The sequence below is a fragment of the Leptonychotes weddellii genome, chromosome 7 (genome assembly GCF_054177405.1).
Source record: "Leptonychotes weddellii isolate Sample4059 chromosome 7, ASM5417740v2, whole genome shotgun sequence".
NCBI lineage: Eukaryota > Metazoa > Chordata > Mammalia > Carnivora > Phocidae > Leptonychotes > Leptonychotes weddellii.
In genome coordinates this window covers 105,829,646-105,852,137 of record NC_138375.1, presented here as the reverse complement: position 1 = coordinate 105,852,137, position 22,492 = coordinate 105,829,646, and the positions used below count along the sequence as shown (strand labels likewise).

Genomic DNA, 22,492 nt, shown 5'->3' with positions numbered 1-22,492 from the left:
TGTACGTAATTTCCATTCTTTGATACAAGTGCTGCTTCTGTAGTTGGCTTAAATAATAGAGGTTTTGAACAATCAGCCCATGTAGTCATTAGTGCTACTAAAGGGGCTGTATTTTTCTTCACATGTTAGCCTGCTTCCACACTGTTTCAGGCCTGTGACATTCCATAGAGCAGGTCCTAAACATGGATATTTTGTCATTAGTTGAATGCTACCCTTCTTTTCATCTCAGCCCTTTTATTTAAAATATTATTTGCGTTGGAATTTTGAATCCATCTCATACCTTACTTTCTTCCTTTCTCTTGTACCCCTCTTTGTCCTATTTTATTCTTTTTCTCCTTCTGCATGGTTATGCTCCATGCCTCAGCTTCTGCATGTAGTTCCCACTTAGCAGCAGCACAGAGAAAGCGTCTTGTCAGTGTCATGCTGCATCTGCCTTTCACTGGTATCTAAGCAACAGCAGCATGGGTTTGATGTCCTGTGGGAAAATGTCCCACACTAGAACTTGTTATATATTTGTAATGAAGGGGCTTCCTTCATTGAATTTAAACTCTCAAGACTCCTTCAAATATTATCAGAGCTGGTTTGATAAAAAGGTAATTGATGCTATAATTTAGAATTAGTTATCATTGGATTTGGCACCACTTCCCACAAAATGTCAAACAAAAAGAAATTCTACTCCATTCCTGGTCTTTTTCATTGGAAATAGCATTCTAAATTGTAGTGGTAAATTACTTCCCTGAATCCCAGTGGTAGCCGACATACCATGGCAGCTTTCCAACGTATGCTTGCTTATCCATTTTACAGGTGTAGCAATGATGCAAATAGTCAGCTGCCCGTATGTAAAGACAGTCGCTACCACCAAGACCGGTAATTTTTAAAACCATCTTAGTTTGTTTTGTCTGTAAGTTGGCATGGTAGTGAATGTTGTTGTTTATCCTTTTATTTATTTATTTTTGCCCAAGTGAGTGGATTTTTTTATATTTTTCTTTTTAATGAGCAGTATAAATGCAGTTGTCATATTTGGCCAACACTTAATTTTCCCAATTGCCTGTAGTATTAGCTTCTTTGGTTCACAAAAGCAAATAAGGTCAGATCACTTTATATCTTAATTTTTGTAATAAGTGTAAACAACTTCATTCTCATATTCATAACATTTAATTTTATTTTTGATGTGTGTTTTTAAGTTAAATATAAAAAAATCATTTCCATGTGTAAAGTGATGTGATTATGCTTGCATGCTAGTGAGTATATGTGTGTGAATATTTGTGTATATAGTATAAATTTACATTTGAAACTTACTGAAGATAGCTACCTGAAACTTAAATTTTGGAATAGGATATGAGGGTTTTTTTTTTTTTCAATTTGGATTTGTATATCCTTAATTATTTTTGTATAATGTCAGCTTGTGTAGCTGTCTTGTAAAAAAAAATACTAATTTTGGCTTATCTTTTAAAAAACAGAAGAAACTGCCTTTTTTTTTAAGGAAAAGACTAAACTGACAGAGTTAACAGGGACATCTAACTTAATCACTTAGTATATTAACGTGGATTTGATAATAAACTCAGTCATTTACTTTAAAACTGAGAATTTTATTCATACCCTTTTAGGTACCTTAGAACTAGAAAGTAATTTGCCTCAGGAAATATGCTCAGGAAATACGTTTGTTGTCTTGATTTCATTAGAATTTGAGAAATTCTTTATAAAAATATATTTCTCGTCACGTACAGAATGTGTCATGATTTTTATAATTATTGTTAGGACTTCATCATAACTTCAGTCCAAATTTTTGACTGTTCTTAAGGTACTTCTTGGGTTGAATTTCTGAATCTAATTGAATTTAGATCTTAGAACTAAACCAGGGAAATAGGGTTAATTAATTAAATCACGTTTAAGTAAGTTGTTTTTGTTCCAACTGGCTCATTCTTTTATTAATATTTAATAGAAAGATGTAGCTCATATTTTAAAGTTTCATTTTGCTATACAATTTGATACTTGGACCTAACTTTGTATTATTCTTCTTTTAGGTGTGTTGCCAGGCATGGCCCCTCCTATCGTACCTATGATACACCCCCAGGTTGCTATTGCAGCTTCCCCTGCTACCTTAGCTGGAGCGACGGCAGTTTCTGAGTGGACTGAGTATAAAACAGCGGATGGAAAGACGTATTACTATAATAATAGAACGTTAGAATCAACCTGGGAAAAACCCCAAGAGCTAAAGGAAAAAGGTATAATTTTAATGACTTGTTGAGACGTAGTAAAAGCTATGATACAATAAATAGAATGCTATTTGAAATTCTGAGTTAATTCCTTTTTTAACACATTTGAAGGATTTACTAATTCTATAGTTGTTGGATAATTTGTATCAAATTGATAAATATGTATTTAAAAAGCCAGTTCCACTTACATATTTGTCCATGATTTTTCCATCTGGAGAAATTAAATTACACATCTGTACACATATATTTCTGTGTTAGGAATTGCATAATTATTCTCCTGTGTAATTACTGAGATTGATAGTACTCTCAGGAAGAGATGTCTGTATTGCATCTGTTCTAAAGAAAGAAATGTAGGCCCTTGAAGTCTTGGATGAAGAAAACTCATATAATTTTCTGTATCACAAGTTCCTGTTTCTAAGTATCTTAGTATCTTGTCCCTTTGAGCAAAATGAATCATTGCTACAAAGGATACATGAGTGACTTGAAAGACTATGTCCCTCTGCAGTCAGTGATTTCTTTTCTAGTGACAGTTTTCTGATGGTATAGCAGGGTATTTGAAGTTGACCAGTACATTATATTGAAATTGATGATACAAAGAAGAACATTTTATCTTTGTGGTTAGTAACTTCTAGTTACGGAATGTCTTAATTGCTTAGTATTTGAAAGTTCTTGGAAAATTACACCAAAGACCATTGAGTGACATTGTCTTAACTTTGTAATAGAAAAATTAGAGGAGAAGATTAAAGAGCCAATTAAAGAACCTTCTGAAGAACCTCTTCCAATGGAGACGGAGGAGGAGGACCCTAAAGAAGAGCCGATAAAGGAGATAAAGGAGGTAAAGGGCCATGACCTGTTAACCTGGGAGCCAGTATTAATTGCTGGGTACAATTTACTTGTAATTGAAAACCCATCTGATACAGTTTTAGATAATTGTCCTTAGTCTGATTTCTGAAATTTTGGGGTTCTTTGTGAAGTTTGTAATTCAGTTTTTCCTGTGAAAGTTTCATTAAATTACTTCTTACAGTAAACCAAGGCCCCTAGAAAGAAAGGGCCTTGGACCAGGGCATCGACCCCAGTCCCAACCTCCTGATTTATAGACTGGCACATGGTAAAAATTATAAGTACAGATTTATATTTGGGGATGTTTTATCTGTCTTCTCCTGGCATGGAATGATCTCTATAGAGCACTAAAAGAGCTCTGCTTTTTGGAAGCTTGCTTTATTCAGTGAGGGACTAATGGTAGTCATGTTTTATTAGTAAGGAAGTTAGCAGGAGAAAGAAGTAACCTTAAATGAAGAGGTCTCATCTGATTTTCTATCTTAAGTTCTCCATTTCTGCTTCTAAGCAGATGGTTAGTGAGTCTGTAAGATAGGACCATCTGCTGTTGCTGGGGTCTGCTGTTGTAGAATTCAGCTCTGTCTAGGGAGCAAGGATTTAGAACTTTCTTAGCGTCCTACTCAGTGTCCTCACTATGCTAGTAACAGACCTTATGTTGGTTGCACTTTGAGGTGTTCACAGTTTTACTTGTATTTGTGTAAGATTCAGGTATAGTGTTATGATACTAATGAAATGGGAGTAACATCATTTCCCATAGGAGCCCAAAGAGGAGGAGATGACTGAAGAAGAAAAGGCTGCCCAGAAGGCAAAGCCAGTAGCTACTACCCCTATTCCTGGTACTCCATGGTATGTACTTGGCTCAGTTAGTAAGTTACTTTATTTCATTCTTGTTTGCTTATTTATTGCCATATTTGGTTGTTACATGGTTTATCATATTAGAAAGAAAAGGTGCTTTAAAAAAATACATGCCAAGTAGACGTTTTTATCTAATGAGTGAATATTTTGGTTTGTATTTCTTAAAACTCAATTGCTACATTGTCTTTCTCCTTTCATGGTACTGTCCATTAATGTTTATTGTACATAATTATAGACTTGAACTGCTGTGAGATCCTGAATCTCCTTTTTATTGAAATTTTAAAAGTTGATTTTGTACATATGCCCACATACATGATTATATTTATAGAACTGTATAGACTGTATTTAAGTTTAATTTTTTTATTGAGTCTTCATTTACTTAATTTATTTCTTTTCTTCTTTGGTTTGGTTTTCCCTTTTCTTCTTCTCCCTGTGTCAGTGCTCTCTCCTGTTCCTGCTCCAGCCCATGTAATCCGTATACAGTCCACATATTGCAGGGAGTTCTTCCTTACATCTTGTGATCTATTGGTTTCCCTTCATTGTGTTTTCATTGCTTTTTCCTTTCTGTTTTTGTTATTTAAAAAATAAATATGTTACATGGAGACTCAGTCTAAATGTTATTGTTGCATCCCCTTGGTACTGTTTCAGTCTCCTGTTCCTGAACTTCTTGCAAACTAGCAAGTATATGTAGAGACCTGATCAGATTCACATGTGATCTTTTTGGCAAGACTAGTTCAGAAGTGGATGTTTGGCAGTGTCTGGAGACATTTTTGGTTGTCATAACTTGGAAGGGATTAATAGCGTGTAGCCTCTAGTTGTTAGAGGGCAGGGATGCTCCTAAATATCCTACCAGGTACAGGAGAGCTCCCTACAAGAATTAATTATTTGGCCCAAAATGTCAGTAGTGCTGAGGTTTTCACAAGAATGAGTTGGTTTGAGTAATACAAATTCATAGATTTAAATACATTTTCTTTGCTTCCATCTGTTATTATTATTACTGAAGTTCAGTTGTTTCATCTTGGGTTGGGTGAAGCCTCTTAAGGTTGACTGGGGTTTTTTGTTGCAACCCTGTCTTTGATACCTTTCTTGTTTTCTACTCTGACAAAGATGTTCCTGGCTTTCTCATGTATTTCCTGTCTCAGACCTAGATTTGGCCATTTTGCTTTTTGTGGGATGTGGCATTTATAGGATCTAGGGATAGTTGTTATTACTGAATTAAGTCATTATTTTTAGACCTCTTTGGTAGACACAGATTGAAGATGCACATATTTAAAGATACATCATGTGTTCATATTACTTGCAGTTCAGATTTACAGGGTTTTTACTGAACCTCATTATCTATTTTAATTCAGCATCCCCTTTCCTGCTCAAAATCTTTTGCTGAGTGATAGCAACATAATTACTCATTTGCTTTTCTCACACACAAGTCACAGAATTATAGTACCAGCACTGTCACTAGCAGTGTGATACTGAAGACACTTTTTAACCTTTATTATCCTCACCCCACCCCACCCCCCCGTTGTTTTTTTTTTTTATTTTCAAGGTATGTCACTCCAGGGATTTGTAGTCAGATATTATGTTTTAAAGGCATTTGGAATAATTGTATTCTTTTTTTTTTTAAGATTTTATTTATTTATTTGAGACAGAGAGCACACGAGAGGGGGGAGGGTCAGAGGGAGAAGCAGGCTCCCCGCTGAGCAGGGAGCCCGATGCGGGACTCGATCCAGGGACTCCAGGATCATGACCTGAGCCGAAGGCAGTCGCTTAACCAACTGAGCCACCCAGGCGCCCTGGAATAATTGTATTCTGTGTATTTCATTCCACCAACTTGATACATAGCCTCATTTTAAAAAATAAGTAAGCAAAATATTTACCTGGATCCAAAATCAAAGTTATGGAAACAGTCTATTTAAAGAATATGTTCCTAGGTTGTGGTTTCTGAGTTTGAGTTTTGTACATGAAAAGCCGGTAATTACCTCCGAACCCCACCAGTCTGAAGCTTTGTGGACCCTCATCAGTTTTCAGGTTTGAGTCTGTCCCCAGATTAGTGGAATTTCTTTTGGAATTTAATTATTGCTTCTCTTTATCTGTTTGTTTTTCCTTTTCTGGAACATTTGTTATTTGCATGTCAAGTCTCTTATATTTATCACCCTCTAAACCTCTCTTTCTGTATGTTTTATATCTATGGTTTTTGTGTCCTGCTTTCATTTATTTTCTCATTAATCTGATATTATTAGAAAAGAATATGTGAATCCATAGAAACATATAATATGAAAGAATTATATGGAGGAAAAAATTAAAGAATTCCACTTTCCCCAAGCCTCATTAATGAAAGTTTGGTTACATATGCCTTCTGGACCCTTTGTTGTTTTGTGTACACGTGTACAGAGTTGTATGTGTGGGGTGCATGCATCTTAAAGTGTCTCAAAAACTGTATTCGTCAGTGGTTTTTACTAAATATGTCTCAAATTTTGCTATTTTTGTAAATATAAATCTGTGTGATAGCATAGTTTTCTGTAAATGCAGAGTTTTTCTATAAGTGGATGATGAGGTTGTCCTCCCATCCCCCCCACATTAACAAAAGTTGCTGTTGCGGTTTAGAACATCCTTGTACATATTTCTTTGTGAACACATGCAAGTATTTCTGTTGGATTAATTCCTAGAGGTGAAATTGAATCAAGTGATACTGTTATTTAATATTTCCGTAGATAATGCTAGGTTTACCTCAGAAAGGTTTTGGCGCGGGGCGGGGCGGGGCAGGCTGGACTGTGTAATATTCCCAGCAGTAGCCTCAGTACCAGTTTTCTCTCCCTCTTACCAGTGTGGCATATTCTATTTAAATCCTTGGTAACCTTTTGAGAAAAAGATTCCCATTACGTGTTTTCAGAATGCTGGTGTAATTCAATTTATTTCATGTTCATTGGCTGTGGATTGCTTCCTTCACAGTTTCCCTCATCTTTTTTATGGACTTGTCTTTTTCTTAGTGATAGGAGAGAGTTTTGTTTTTTTTTTAAGATTTTATTTATTTGAGAGCGAGATAGCTCGGGAGCTCGGGGAGGGGGTAGGGAGAGGGATAAGTAGACTCCCTCTTGAGTGTGGAGCCAGATGCAGGGCTCGATCCCACGACCCTGAGATCATGATTTGAGCTGAATTTAGGTGCTTAACCTACTGAGCCACCCAGATACCCCAGAAGAGACCTTTTTATGCATGCTATTAACCCCTTTGATTTATTACATACATTATACTTTCTCCCTACCTGTTGATTATTGTTTTGACGTCTTGTCGCACATAAATTTTGTATTTCAATGAGATCAAATTTATTGATCTTTTATTTATAGCTTCTAGGTTCTAGGTATTTCTTAGGGACTGTCCCTCACCCCCCAGTGCAACTATATGTTCCTGGTGCTTTTATAGTCCATGTGAATACATGTAAGATAACTGCTTGTGTAAATTATTTTCCAGGTTCTGTCAGAGAAAAATGTATTGTCAGTAGAACTTTAATTCCTTAATTTTTTTCTATTTCTCGTAAAATGGGTAAATGCTAACTTTAAGCAAAACAAATTACTCGGGGTGGCTGGCTGGTACATTCGGTGGAGCATGTGACTCTAGATCTTGGGGTTATAAGTTTCAGCCCCATGTTGGGTGTAGAGATTACTTAGAAAAAAAAAGAAAGGAGACACAACAAATTTCTTAGCTAATAAGCAGGCTGTGCCACTTCATTTGGATAATCCGATTTTTATTAGTGTTTCTATCTCCTCATAGCTTTAAATGTTGTTCTTGAAGTAACTGTTTCTTTAGAGTTAAGAAGCTAAGTGTAAAACATGAAGTTTCATATTTTCCTTACCAGTATTGGGATTTTTTTTTCCCTGGTGTTTTACAGCATTAGTTTGACTCTTTAAAATAAAGAGAGATCAAAATTAGAAGCATTTTTTATTTCTTAGGATCAGTAAACTTCAGTTTCTTGTCTAAGAGAGTTTTTAATGTTTTGACAAAAGTTTTTAAAGGTTATGGACTGGGACGCCTGGTGGCTCAGTCGGTTAAACGTCTGCCTTCGGTTCAGGTCATGATCCTGGGGCCCTGGGATCGAGTCCCGCATCAGGCTCGCCGCTCAGTGGGAGCCTGCTGTTCCCCCTGCTTGTGCTCTTTCTCTCTTTGACAAATAAATAAATTAAATCTTTTAAAAAAATAAAGGTTATGGACTAATTGTGGTTTTTTCCATTGCTCACTGAGATTGCATCCTAGAGCTTTAGCTTGCAGTTACTTTTACAGTGTCCTGCAGAGTGTACGGTGAGGGCTGCCTGTATTTGCCGTGCTTTCCTTGTGTATACTCTGTATTGGGTTTTAACTTAGGAAAATTGATCTTTCAAGTTTTACTCACTTTTTCATATACTGAGAATGGCACAGGGCCACTAGTTAATTAGCTCTCGTGTTTCTGTAGGTTTTTGTTGTTGTTTCCAGAGCTTTTTGCTCTGGTATTTTATTATGAAAAAGTTGAAACCTATAGAAATGTTGAAAGAATGTTTGTAGAACAGTGAGCACCATATACTGACCTAGCTTCTACAATTAACATTTTATTCTATTTGCGTTATTATTTATTTACCATCTCTCAGTGCATCTGCCAATCATTTTTTTGATAGGTTAAAAGTTGCACATATTAGTACACTTCATCCCTAAACATTTTCTCATGCGTACATGCATATTAGCACAGGGCAGTTTTTTTTTTTTTTTTAAGATTTTATTTATTTATTAGAGAGTGAGAGAGAGTGAGCAGAGAGGGAATGGGACAAGCAGGCTCTGCTGAGCGTGGAGCCCGATGTAGGGCTCGATCCCATGACGCGTGAAATCATGACCTGAACTGAAATCAAGAGTCAGATACTCAACGGACTGAGCCACCCAGGTGGCCCAGCACAGGGCAGTTTTTTGGTACAAGAATTTTTTGTTCATAATTTTTCTGTTCTGAAATGTTCTGACAGCTTCTCACTCCACATTTATCGTTAGGACTGATGGAGTATATTAGCACACTTTGGTGTTTTGAAGCCCGCATGAATTAGTAAAACGGCATCTCTTTCCTAAAGTAGTTAGTGTTGTTAATAATTAAATAGTGTTTTAGAAACTGGCATAGAAAATTTAGGGTCGTTCCCCCCCCCCCCCAGTAAAGTTAAACATCTGTCAAGATGGCTTAAGTATCTCAGGATTGTTCTTTTTTTAATTTTTTTTTTTAAGATTTTATTTTTAATCTCTATACCCAGTGTGAGGCTTGAACTCACAACGCCAAGATCAAGAGTCACATGTGACTGAGCCAGCCATGTGCCCCTCTCAGGATTATTCTGATGGAACATAGTATATAACATATGCTTACCCCACACCTGCTTTTATTTATTTATGTTTATAAAGATGTATTTATTTGAGAGTGAGAGAGAGAGTGCATGAGCATGAGCAACAGGGGCCATGGGAGAGGGAGAGAGATTCCCCAGCAGACTCCGTGCTGGACGTGGGGCTCGATCTCACCACCCTGAGATCACGACCTGAGCTGAAACTTAGAGTCAGGACACTTAACTGACTGTGCCACCCAGGGGCCCCCACACCTGCGCTTAAAATTAATTGTAAAGAGAGGTCAAAAGTAGAAGTGTTTTGTTTTCCCGACGATCACTGAGCCTTGATTTTTTGTTGGATTCCATGACAAAAAAAACGCATCTAGTCCCATTTCCATAAAAGATTTTGATTTAGTAGTACATTATACATTTTCTCACTTTTAAAAGAAGATTTTATTTTTAAGTAATATCTACACCCAGCGTAGGGCTCAAACTTAGAACCCCGAGATCAAGAGTTGCATGCTTTTCCGACTGAGCCAGACAGGAGCCCCCATTTTCTCATTTTTTTTGTGTTACTTAAGTAAAATTGAAGTACGATGAGCAAAAATACTTGAACTTCATTTCCACAATCAAAATAAACATTTCCGGTAACCCTGAAAGTTTTCTTGTGTCCCTTTGTTATGCATCCCTCCTTCTAATCCCATCCCTAAGGATCCTTCTGTTTTCTGTTATTTTAGATTACTTTGTATTTTCTAGAATGTTATGTCAAGAATCATATATACTTTTTTTGTCTAGCTGCTTTTTAAAAATATGACAAGTATATTGAGATGATTCACATCCCATACAGTTCACTCATTTAAAGTGTACAATTCCATAATTTTTAATATATTCAGAGTTGTGCAGCCATTACCATATTCAGTTTTAGAACATTTTCATTAGCCATTTTCATTCCCATTCCCCCCCCCTTCTCCCCCCACGCCCCAGAACTTTAAGAATGTTGTTTTGCTTTGTTCTTGCCTCTATGGTTTCTGGTAAGAAATCCAACGTCATTGGACTTGTTCCCCTGTTTGTGGTGTGACATATTTAGAAACGGGCGTAGAAAATTTAGGGTAGGTTTTTTTTTTTTTAAGTAAAGTTAAACATCTACGTAAGTGGCATTTATGTAAGGCATTTTGATATAGTCCCTTAGGTTTCCTGAAAGCCTATTGATTCTTTTTTTCCTCTCTTTATTCTTCAGGTGGGATAATTACTGATGTACTTTTAGTTCACTGATAATTCCCTGTCATCTCCATTCTGTTCTTGAGCCAATCTAAAGAAATTTAATTTCAGTTGTGTATTTTTCTTCTTCTCTTTTTAATTTTTTAATTTAATTTAATTTTTAATTTTTAATTTTTTTAAAGGTTTTATTTATTTATTTGACAGAGACACAGCGAGAGAAGGAACACAAGCAGGGGGAATGGGAGAGGGAGAAGCAGGCCTCCCGCTGAGCAGGAAGCCTGAAGTGGAGCTCGATCCCAGGACCCTGGGATCGTGACCTGAGCCGAAGGCAGACGCTTAACGACTGAACCACCCAGGCGCCCCTTAATTTTATTTTAATGTATGATATTGTTTCAGGTGTACAATATAGTGGTTCAGCACGTCCATACATTACCCGGTGCTTGCGACAAATGTACTCCTTAATCCCGATCCCCCTACCCACCTCCCCTCTGGTAACCACCAGTTTGCTCTCTGTAGTTAAGAGTCGTTTCTTGGCTTGTCTCCCTTTTTTTTTTTTCCTTTGCTTCAGTTGTGTGTTTTTCATCTAAAGTTTTTGGTTTTGTTTTTTTGCAGTTTCTATTTCTCTAATGAGAACTGTGTTTTCATTTCAAGTTTTTTTTTCTTCGTCTCATGAACTCTAGTTATAATTGCTGCCTTAAAGTCTTCGATTTTCTCAACAATAGAGGTTTTATCTGATATTTTCAACATCTAGATCAGCTTGGCTTGGCAGCTGTTGATGGACTTGTCATTATCTTGCCATAAGTACCTGGTTTCTGTTGGGAGTTTTCACTGCCTGTGCTGCCACCATCATGTACCGTGTGACTGGGGGCCCTTAGGGCAGAGGTGTATGGGAGGAAAAATGGGAAATTTACACCCTCGCAATTGCTGCTGTAAATATTAACTCTCTTCCATACTTATATTTATTTTTTAAAAACTGTACACAGTCCTTACATTCTCGTTTTTTCTATTTTGTCTGAATTTCTTGTAATGAACAGGAACAATGAGCTCTAGTGGGCTCGGGTGTCATAGTGCAATCAATAGTTCTTACTTTTTATACCAGATATAGTAAGATATTAAAGACTTCATAGCAGGTTGCATTTGAGTATGTAAAATTCTGATTTGGTAAGAAATACTAAGAAGTATTACATAATAGGTATTGTGCTGTGGTCTTTTCTTTAGTTTTAGAACTGCTAAATAGCATTCTTATTTGTTGCCATTGAATTCATCCTTTGTGATAGCTTAAAATATAACACTCTCAGACTGAGCCAGCTACACCAAGTTCTTGAGCACTCTAACCACTGATTATGAATTACTTTGCTTTTCTTGGTTTTTCTCCATTAAAATATTGAACTGCTGTTCTAATCTTAGCCACTCAGCTCTCTCCTCCAGAAATTGTATTTGGCTCTGTAACTATTATTAAATACGAAGGTGTCCTCACCACCCCTCCACCTCTCCTTTAGGCAGGATGTCAGTAAAAGACTTACCTATCAAATATGTTCCATAACAGAAGAAACTGATATTTGAATCAATTCGTAGGTGTGTTGTTTGGACTGGTGATGAGCGGGTCTTCTTTTATAATCCTACCACCCGTCTTTCTATGTGGGACCGACCTGATGATCTGATTGGAAGGGCAGATGTTGACAAAATTATTCAGGAGCCTCCTCATAAAAAAGGAATGGAAGAAGTGAAGAAACTAAGTAAGTTTTAAATTAGGAATTTATCCTCTAATTTTATTATTCTTTTAATATTTTTACAGAAAATTTGAGGCCACTTAGGAAGAAAACTTGCTGTTTTCAAGGAATATAAGAAATTGAGAAATGGGAAATAGACCGTTATGCTAGCTTGAGTTCAGTAGTAGAGATACTAAAAATTAGAAAGTTTGGGCAATTATTTCTTTGTAAAATATTTACATGTATTTTTTTTTTTTAACTTACTGTCCTTGTCAAGATTTTTAGTTAGTCCAGGTTATGTTGGTTCTGCTTAACGTTTGCTCTGTGCTTACTTAAAATATGAACACACTCCTCAGTGAGTGTCTCAGCACTTTTTATAACTAGTAATATATTTTTTGAATAATCAGAACTGTACAGAGTATTTTAAAAATATTGTTTACTAAATTTTTATAAAATACAAAATTTTGTAAAGTTATAAAAGCTTACTCTTTTAAAGATTTATTTATATTAGAGACAGAGAGAGTGTGTATGCAGTGCGGGGTGGGGGGTGGCGGTGGGAGGGGCAGAGAGAGGAGAAAGAGAATCCCAAGCAGATTCCCTATTGAGTGCAGAGCCCAACACAGGGCTCAATCTCATGACCCCAAGATCATGACCTGAGCTGAAATCAAGAGTTGGACACTTAACTGACTGTGCCACCCGGTCGCCCCAAAAGCTTACTCTTTCCAATAGATGAAATTTAGGGAATAAAAGCCTTATTCCTGACAATAGAGAGACAAACTTTATTAAGAGATTATCTTTTGGGGTACCTGGGTGGCTCAGATGGTTAAGCATCTGCCTTCGGCTCGGATCGTGATCCCAGGGTTCTGGGATCGAGCCCCACGTCCGGCTCCTGGCTCAGCGGGGAGCCTGCTTCTTTCTCTGCCTCTCCCCCGGCTCGTGCTCTCTCTCTCTCTCTCTCTGTATCCCTGTGTCTCGAGTGAATAAATAAAATCTTTAAAAAAAAAAAAAAAGATTATCTTTTAAGGTACCTTGTGTTCAGACAGCATTTTAGTAGATACAATGGACACAGATATTTTTACATAATTTTTATTGCATATTTTTTATTGGTAATTTGCCCTCATATTGACATGATTGTGTTTTTATAGAACCCCCCCGTGTGCTGTAGCAGCATAAATGAATCACCTAATACTTCCAATGAAATCAATCCAAATATATGTCCTAATAATTGAGCAATCTTTATGGGTTATATATATGTGGTGCTACATTTTTTGCTTGTAAGTCATTTGCAAATCAGTGAAACTTTGCCTGCCTAGTGGTAAAGTCACGAGGCACCATTTTTCCCTTCAGCAGTATCTGTTTTATAGCTGTGATATTGATGATACTTTATAATCCTAGTGTTGAATTATGCCAGGGAAGTATGAGATTTGCTTTTGTTTTTATGACTGTTTTCAAATATTCAATTCAGTTATTTGATAAATACATGTCTCATGAATAAACATTTCAAAGTGAATTAGAAATTTAAAGGGAAGATTAATTTAGGAAGTTTAGAATTGTTTAATATTTTATAAAGGAGAGAGTATTATGGGATGGGTATTTTATATAAACAGTAACTTTTTAAAAAAGAAAATATTGTGTAATATGTGCATGTAACTATTCATAATAATATTTGATGTATTTTTGCCAGGACACCCGACCCCCACAATGCTGTCCATCCAAAAATGGCAATTCTCTATGAGTGCAAGTGAGTAAACTATAGATTGTAGTTACCTTTTTTTTTTTTTTTTAACATTTTATTTATTTATTTGGGAGAGAGGGAGAGATAGCATGAGTGGGGAGGAGAGGGAGAAGCAGGCACCCCACTGAGCAGGGAGCCCAATGCGGGATTCATTCCCAGGACCCTGGGATCATGACCTGAGCCGAAGGCAGATGCTTAACTACTGACTGAGCCACCCAGGCGCCCATGTAGCTACTTTTTAATACTATTAAAGCAAGTGTTCTGGTAGTTGCTAGAAGGATTCAGACTTAAATGTTTAAATTGTTGCTTGCTGAATTTTATTTTGACAAGGTTTAATTAAATTTGATCTTACAGTTAAAGAAGAACAAGAATTAATGGAAGAACTTAATGAAGATGAACCTGTTAAAGCCAAAAAACGGAAGTAAGTAATACTTATAGTTCATGTAATTCAGGTAGATTATAATACTATTTTAAAAGTTATTAGGTCCCAGTCAGTTTGTGGTTGGGACAGGTAATGTGTATTTTAGGAGACAGAAGTCTTGATTTGCTAAGGCCTAATATTAGAAAACTTTTCTTTAGAATGTAGAAATGGTGTCCCTTCTGTTGCTAGATGTGCAGAATACTTGATTACTTCAATACTTGATTACTTAAAAAAGTATTATAAAGACAAGTGACATTTTAGGAATTAGATGATAAATTATTTTCAGACATTCATTAAGCCTGAATTTTATAAAAAAATGAATGTCCTCCTTAATGTAGACCCCCAACAGACACCATTCCAGAAATTTCATAAATATAGACACACAGACTTCTCTCTCTTTTTATGTACTTGTCACTTAGCCAGTCCTTGAGTCTGTGTCATTACTACCTGGTGAAGAGGGAACCTGTGAGCTTAGAAAATGCTTTGGGAGAAAGAGATTGCCATAAGCAGGAGCATTAGGTTGGCCAGTGCTCTGTAATTGGGTAAAATATGAATGTTTCTAATTATGGGGGATGAAAGGCTTGGGTAGACGGTATTTGTGTGTGGGTGGAGGAGGAATGGGACCATTATTTAGCAGCAAAAAGGAAAGTTTGACGACATTATTAGGAACTGGATGAACCGTAGTCCTTATCTAAAAAGGACAGATTGAATGCAGCCAAATTATGGCAAAGAAATCAGTAAGACAGCCCCTTGGAAGGGTGGTTCTTTTTAAAAAATCGTTAACAACAATGTTAAATTAAGATATTAAAGAGAGTCACTCATAATCAACCGAAGTAACATAGCTGTTTTCATTTTTGCAGTTGACTTTTTAGTTCTTGACCAAATATGTAAATATTAGTTGTAATCAACTGATTTTGAGTCCTTAAATAAAATGTAGAATAAGACATTTGTTTTCTTAATAGTTATAAATGACTGTATTCATTCTGTTTATATAACCATAATTTTGGATGTTCCTACAATGTTAAACTTTTAGGTTGTTTTTAATTGTTTGTTCTTATAGACAACTCTGTAAGGTTTTTAACTGCTTTTATCAGGAGAATGTCAAAGAAGTCCTTTATGTGGATTGCCCGAGCTTCTCTATTTAGGTACAAAGTTAAAAGCCTATTTTTCCTGGCTTAGTTTTTCTTTATTTCTTTTATTGAGATAGATAGTGATAGTTTGTATTGTGACATTTCCATTTAGTGTAATTCTGTAAAGGTTATTTGTTTTCATTAGTTATATTTCTTGGATGTCTTAATTCTTTATTTAAATAGTTCTTAAATAAATTATTATAAGAGGGTATATTGTTTGGCAAATTACTTTTACCTGTTTGTTTTGTGCATATCTTAGGTCACAGACTATCTCGCTAAGTTCCTGCAGGTCACGGACTATGTCTTCTATTTCTTTTGATTCATTCTCTAAGTTGCTAATTACCTCTCACTTAACATGTATATGTGGGTTAGCCTTAGTTCCATTTAAATCTGCTGGGCTACCTTCACTTCCCTATATAGCATGCTTTTGAAATTGATGATGTTTTGTTTTCCTGATTCCCTTAAGTTTGTGTAGGGAATATGAACCAATTTTATTTTTATACTTAGCAGATCATATTTAAGAAGGAAGATCTGCTCAGACACACCCGAATATTATTGAATTACTTACTGTTTTGGATTATTCACATGAACGGGCCTTCTTCATAGTGCAGATGTTTGAGAGGTGACTCTATTTCATGTTTACAATCTCACTTGAGTGAGAGCAACAGCAACGTTGTCCTTAGCCCTGAGGTGCATTTTTTGAGGAAAAAGAAGTAGTTTAGTCATTGGTGAACAGTTGTAATTCCATCTAACTACTCCTGGGCCTATGTTGCTCTCTGGGACCTGTCCTTCAACTTAAATCTCAACTTACCACCCAGAAAGTGAGTAAAAAAGATGTCAGGTAGGTAAGGTATATATCTCACATACCCAAATGGCCAAGTTTGCAGATATTTTCATTTTATTTTCAAAATGAATATTTGAGATTACTAAGACTTATCCAATTTTTATTAGATTAAGAAATATTTTATGCATCTATAATGTAAAACATTTTGGAAAATACTATATCATTTCAAGAACTAAAAATTACATTTTGTGCTGTTTGTTTCTAACACATAGAGTTTTACTGCAATGTTAGTTTTTTGTTTTTGTTTTTGAAAGTAAGATAGTTTATTCTGTGTATCAGGGCGAGAGACAGCACAACAATATAGCCATTGTAACATCATTAGAAGCTCATTGTAACTTTATTATTATTATTATAATGGAAGTTGCTTATCCCTTAGAGTTCATTTGAAACCCTCAATATAATTTTTTTTGCCAAAAATATGCTGCTCAGTAGTGAGTCTTGAATATTCCATTGATGTAAAGATTTTAGTAAGATTCCTTATTAATATTTTGTCAGTTGATGCCTTATATTTTATTTTTTCTATAGGAGAGACGATAATAAAGACATTGATTCAGAGAAAGAAGCTGCGATGGAAGCTGAAATTAAAGCTGCCCGAGAAAGGGCCATTGTCCCTCTGGAGGCCAGAATGAAGCAGTTCAAGGACATGCTGCTAGAGAGAGGGGTCAGAAAACAATCTTTGGGGGAGATATTTCTGTTTTGTATAAGTAATATAAATATGTCTTGCTAAAAGGTCAAGTCTAAGGTTAGTGCTCATGTTGTCGGGGGGGGGATAAGGGAAGCCTATCAAATTACTGTACTCTCTCAAACAGCCTTTTTCTTGGCCCATCCTATCATGTTTAACTAAATGCCATTTTACTATCCTTTTAAATACAAATAACATTTAACATTTATTGGGTCATTACATTTTGGTGAGTAATATAAGATGAGTATTAACAGAGTATTAACATTACAGAATGGCGGACTACGTGGGATAGGTAAGGCATATATAATTCTTTAATACTTCCCAGAATGGTTTTGGTTAAAGGAGAACTGGTACTTTATGATATTATTAATAAAGCTTAATTGAGAGGGGTTTCAGCCTTTTGGTTCACATATTCACATATTCATTTGAATAAGTATATTTGTTCATTTTAAAATCACAACATTGTTCACGAGATTGGAGAAAGCCTGGGAAATCAAAATGCAAATCTTCAAGGCTTTTTTTGATGTACTGATTTTTAAAATGTCACACAGTAGTGGTTATTTTAATGACTAATTAAGTGTGTGTTATTTCTATGTAATATAGAAATGTTCAGAGCCAATTAGTGTGGAAATTTGCTGTTGCTAGCCTCCCACTGCTTGTCATTTATTAGTGATGGAAACTTCAGTATGGTTTTTATTATGTCTCCTTTTTAAGCAGATGTCCTGTAGATTTCAAGGAAAATTATATGACCTTTATGTTTTTAGAGCCAACTTAATTATGAGGCAATACATTTTTATTTTAAAGGTGTCTGCTTTTTCAACATGGGAGAAGGAGTTGCACAAGATAGTTTTTGATCCTCGGTACTTACTTCTCAATCCTAAAGAGAGAAAACAGGTAAAAGGAAAATAATTATTTAAGAAATGTATATCCCTTAGCAGCATAATTTTTAAAATGTAGGGAATAAAATACCATCCTTTCCTCCACCCGGTAACACAGTACTTTAAAAACATAGTCTTACATCTTAGAAACAGTTACCGACTATGTGGACATTTAAATAGTTAGTTTTGCCTTTATTATGGATGTGGCTGTTGCTTCATCAGCATTTTGTCTTTATGCCTCATACATGCTGAGGTTTTATCTAAAGTTTTCAAAATGCATTTCATTGTGCTTATTAATTTACTTTTTCTTGGGCAAATGCTGCAAATTTAGAGCAGAAAAAGAAAAGGACAGATGAATGGAAAGGAAAAAGAAACCCCTACAGTCTTACCCAACTGATGGGACCATGATTGGATACTGGTGTTCTAACCTTCCTGTTAGTGCCAATATATATGTATGAGAGTGTGTGTTTTGTAGATAGACAACATTCAAAGACCTGTTTACGTTTCATGGGTACATTCTACATCTAAGTGGCAACTGTTAAATATCTTTTCGTTATACACTTAAAGAGTTGATAGATACGTGAGGGTGTCTGCTGAACTAGAGTTAACATGAATTAGAGTCGCCTCTTACTGAGTTGCCATTGATTCCCATGGTGACTCAGCAATACGTATCATCTCACAATGATTGCTTCTTCCTCTAAAGCATTGCACACTTTCAACTTACATAGTTTCTGAATTACCTGGACCACCCAGACAGTGATCTCTTTAGAATGGTGAGTATGTTGAACCACTTGCTATAGGGCTGTTGAGCTACAGGATTTCATTTGGTAGTCTGTCCTTTATATTGACAATTGAACAGTTGGAATAATTCTCTGCACTGCTTGTGCCATTATGCATGTGGGTCTCATCACAAACTTCTTATGATGAGAGGACATTTATAGTGTGCCAGACATGTATTTTGTCTGTGTAATAGAAAAGCATGACTTCCAGATATATTTGCATCTGCATTTCAAGCATAGTAGGGTTTTTTGGTTTTGTTTGTTTTAAACTGTGTGATGGTCTCATTCTCTCCTGGGTTGATGGCCCTATCGAGAAGTATAAATCAGCCTTGATTCTTTACTTCTCCCCATTGCACATTTCAAGTCTGTCAGCAAAATCTGCCTCCAAAAGCTTGTAAATACAACTTCTTATTCACCATTTCTCCCAGTATTACTGTATTTCGAGGCACCATGATCATTTCTCAGCATGTAGAGGCTTGTAGCCTCTGACTGATATCTTTGCTTCCTTCTGTTCTTGCTTTCTCTATAGTCAAGTTCTTTTTCCACATGGCAGCCACACTAATTTTAAAGTTTAAGTGACAGATTAAGGTATTGTTACTGTTCCCTTGCTTAAAAAATGTCCAGGGCTTCCCATTTCATTAGGATAAAATTGAAATTCTTTATGGTTAACAATCTTAACTGCATACTTCTTGAAGCTCTTTTCTTAGATTTATTCATTCTGGCCACACTTCTTTTGTTATGCCTTGAACAAGTAAGGCACATTCTGGTACTTCTCTCTGTCTGGAATGTTCTTCCCCCAGGTGTCTGTATATGCTCTATCATTTTATTCAGGTGCTTGTGCAAATGCCTTCTGATCAGTGTATCTCTTTGCCTTCTTTCCTTTATAGCACTCATAGCTCTGATTATCTAAAATTATCTTATCTTCTGTCTCCTCCTACTGCAGAATATAAATTCTGAGTGCTGGAACTTTGTTTTGTTCATTGTTGTATGTGTAATGCCTGGAACAATGCTTAACCTAAATATCTCTGGAGGTGTACTTTAAAATTTTTGAGACTTTCTCGTCATGCTACTGAGTGTTATAGTTTCTTACTGAGTTAAATTACAAGCTTGTATTGAGAACTAAAATTCTTTCCCAATTTAGGAGGCATTTTGTAAGCTGATGGTGTTACACTCCTATTACTCCTATAGGAGTAATAGTTAAAAAGAGGAAAAATACCAAGCATTATTTTATTTAAATAAAAATTTTACTTAAAGGTTCTCATGCCGTTTGAGTGGAATTCTTCCAACTGCAGTGTAAGAAATGAAAGGGGAAGCTAACATTTGGCATTAATCCATGTACTTTTTCAGTACTTAGTTTTATTATTTGCATAAGAGTATAAAATCAGGGAGAAACCAGTTAAGTGCTAGGTTACATATTTGCACTTTGTAACTTCATTTCTGAAATACGTGTTTTGATTTAAAAAAAAAACTAGCCATTTCATTGAAAATGTCTTATAACCTAAAAGTACATCTTTCACTTCTGTCCTTTTCTAGTTTTCTTTGGATTTATGTCTATCTTACATCATTATAAAAGAAGTATTTTATATAATTGTAACCGTAAATTTTAACTTAAGATTTTCTTTATATAATCTTGTTTTTGATAAAAGATCACTTAAGGAGTCAAATATTTTTGTTGTATTTGTTTTGACAAGTTTATTTTATTTATTTTTTAAAAAGATTTTATTTATTTATTTGACAGAGAGACACAGTGAGAGAGGGTACATAAGCAGGGGGAGTGGGAGAGGGAGAAGCAAGCTTCCTGCAGAGCAGGGAGCCTGATGCGGGGCTCGATCCCAGGACCCTGGGATCATGACCTGAGCCGAAGGCAGATGCTTAATGACTGAGCCACCCAGGCACCCCTGTTTTGACAAGTTTAAAAGTGAATAACATTTTTCAACAGAATCATAGCATTTCCATGCAGGATTTTAGGCTCTGATGTAGAGACCAGTTAGGCTAACACTTTAAAATAAATTGTCTGTTACCTTATTTCAAAAATAAACATTTTAATATAGTTATGTGTTATTGAGAGCTTTTTAAGATTGATAGTGTTAGAATATGGTAATACATTACCAGGATAGTTAGTGACTGTCAACTGGCCGTCTTGGCCACTGTTTACTGAGTCAGTATCAAATTATAAATTGAATTAAATTGAAGTGAGAATCAAATAATAGAGACCTGTTGAAAAGGAAAAACTTCCTCTACACATTGAATACTTGGACATCAAATATGTAGGTGTTTTTCCACATCAATCAGTTCTCTGACAGTAGCTGGCTGACCCACCATTAAGTTGAATTCTGACACTGTCTGCGTGGAATTAGGGTCAGATCCCACAGATTAAGGGCTTAGTCTCGCAAGATCTGCCCTCTCTTTGAATGCCAATCACAAGTAGTAGGTTCCCAGGTTCTGCACCCTTTTGTTGAGTTTGGCTACTAATCAGGGTTTCCCATAGTACCCTCCTCAGGTTTAATAATTTGCTATAATGGCTCACAGAACTTTGGAAAACACTTATGTTTACTGGTTTATAATATAAGAAAGGATATGGTAAAGGATACAGTTGAACAGCAGATGACGTACATAGGGTGAGATCTGGAAGGGTCCTGGATGCTGGAGCTTCTGTCCTTGTGGAGTTGGGAGTGTGCCATTCTCCTGGCACATGGAAATGTTTACCAAGCCAGGAGCTCTCTGAACCCCTTTGGTTACGATTTTTATGGAGGCAGCATGACATAGGAGTGATCAATTAAGTCATTGACCATTGGTGATTGGACTCAGTCACAGCCCTTGGAAGTTCCAATGCTCAAATGACATGGTAGGTTCCACTGGCGACTGTCTGCCATCCTGTGGTTATCTAGAAGCTTTCCAGAAATCATTTCACTGACACTAACTTAGGTATAGGTGAAAGGGCCTCGTTATGAATAACATCAAATTGTTCTTAACACTTAGGAAATTATAAGGGTTTTAGGAACTCTGGCCAGGAGCCAGGATGAAGACCAAATACATATATTTTCTTTTTTATTTAAATTCCAATTAGGTTGCGTATAGTATAATACTAGTCCCTGGTACACAATATATACTTCCATACAACACCTGGTGCTCATCCCAAGTGCCCTCCTTAATCACCATCACCCATTTTACCCATTCCCCCCCCCTCCACCTCTGGTAACCATCAGCATGTTCTCTATAGTTAAGAGTCTATTTCTTGGTTTGTCTCTCACTCTTTCTTCCCTTTGCTCATTTGTTTTGTTTCTTAAATTCCACGTATGAGTAAAATCATACGATATTTGTCTTTCTCTTGACTTATTTTGCTTAGCATAATACTCTCTAGCTCCATCTGTGTTGTTACAAATGGCAATATTTCATTCTTTATCAAATATATATATATATTTTTTCTTTCTTTTTTTTGCTTCTCTGTTTTTTTTTTACTTTTATTATGTTTTCTTACAACACAATATCACACCCATACTTTTCACAAATTTATATTTTGAAGAAGAATATACATAAAGTCTAAAAATCCCAAGTTTCACAAAGTGTGCATAAATAGTTATGCAAGACAGCTAAGTCCTAGAGGTTTGTATTGCATAGTGCCTATAGCTAGTGGTACTGTATTGGATGCTCAACGTTTTGCTAAGAAGATTAATCTTAAGTGTTCTTAATACCACATATAAAATAAGAATAAATTAAAAGGGCTGGAGGAACGTTTTGGAGGTGATGGATATGTTTTTGGCATAGACTGTGGTGGTTTCCCAGATGTCTGTTTATCTCCAAACTTATCAAATTGTATACATTAAATGTGTATAGCTTTTTGTATGTCAATCATACATCAATGAAGTGATGTAAAAA

The 22,492-nt window shown here is 35.8% G+C and overlaps 1 protein-coding gene across 5 annotated transcripts in view; it reads left to right on the top strand.

The window, feature by feature from the left end:
* Nucleotides 1-22,492, top strand: part of TCERG1 (transcription elongation regulator 1) — a 61,021-nt gene that overhangs the window by 18,805 nt on the left and 19,724 nt on the right. For 2 of the 5 annotated variants that reach the window (XR_014147196.1, XM_081826887.1), the window contains exons 6-15: nt 805-867; nt 2,025-2,225; nt 2,939-3,051; nt 3,811-3,899; nt 12,014-12,174; nt 13,832-13,888; nt 14,237-14,303; nt 15,398-15,448; nt 16,803-16,938; nt 17,764-17,853. Coding sequence is in view for 4 of the 5 variants with exons in the window: in XM_081826887.1 (XP_081683013.1) it covers nt 805-867; nt 2,025-2,225; nt 2,939-3,051; nt 3,811-3,899; nt 12,014-12,174; nt 13,832-13,888; nt 14,237-14,303; nt 15,398-15,448; nt 16,803-16,938; nt 17,764-17,853 (1,028 nt within the window). In the remaining variant the exon portion in view is untranslated. The remainder of the gene's footprint in view (nt 1-804; nt 868-2,024; nt 2,226-2,938; nt 3,052-3,810; nt 3,900-12,013; nt 12,175-13,831; nt 13,889-14,236; nt 14,304-15,397; nt 15,449-16,802; nt 16,939-17,763; nt 17,854-22,492) is intronic. The other 3 variants (XM_081826889.1, XM_081826888.1, XM_081826890.1) reach the window with 3 other exon arrangements.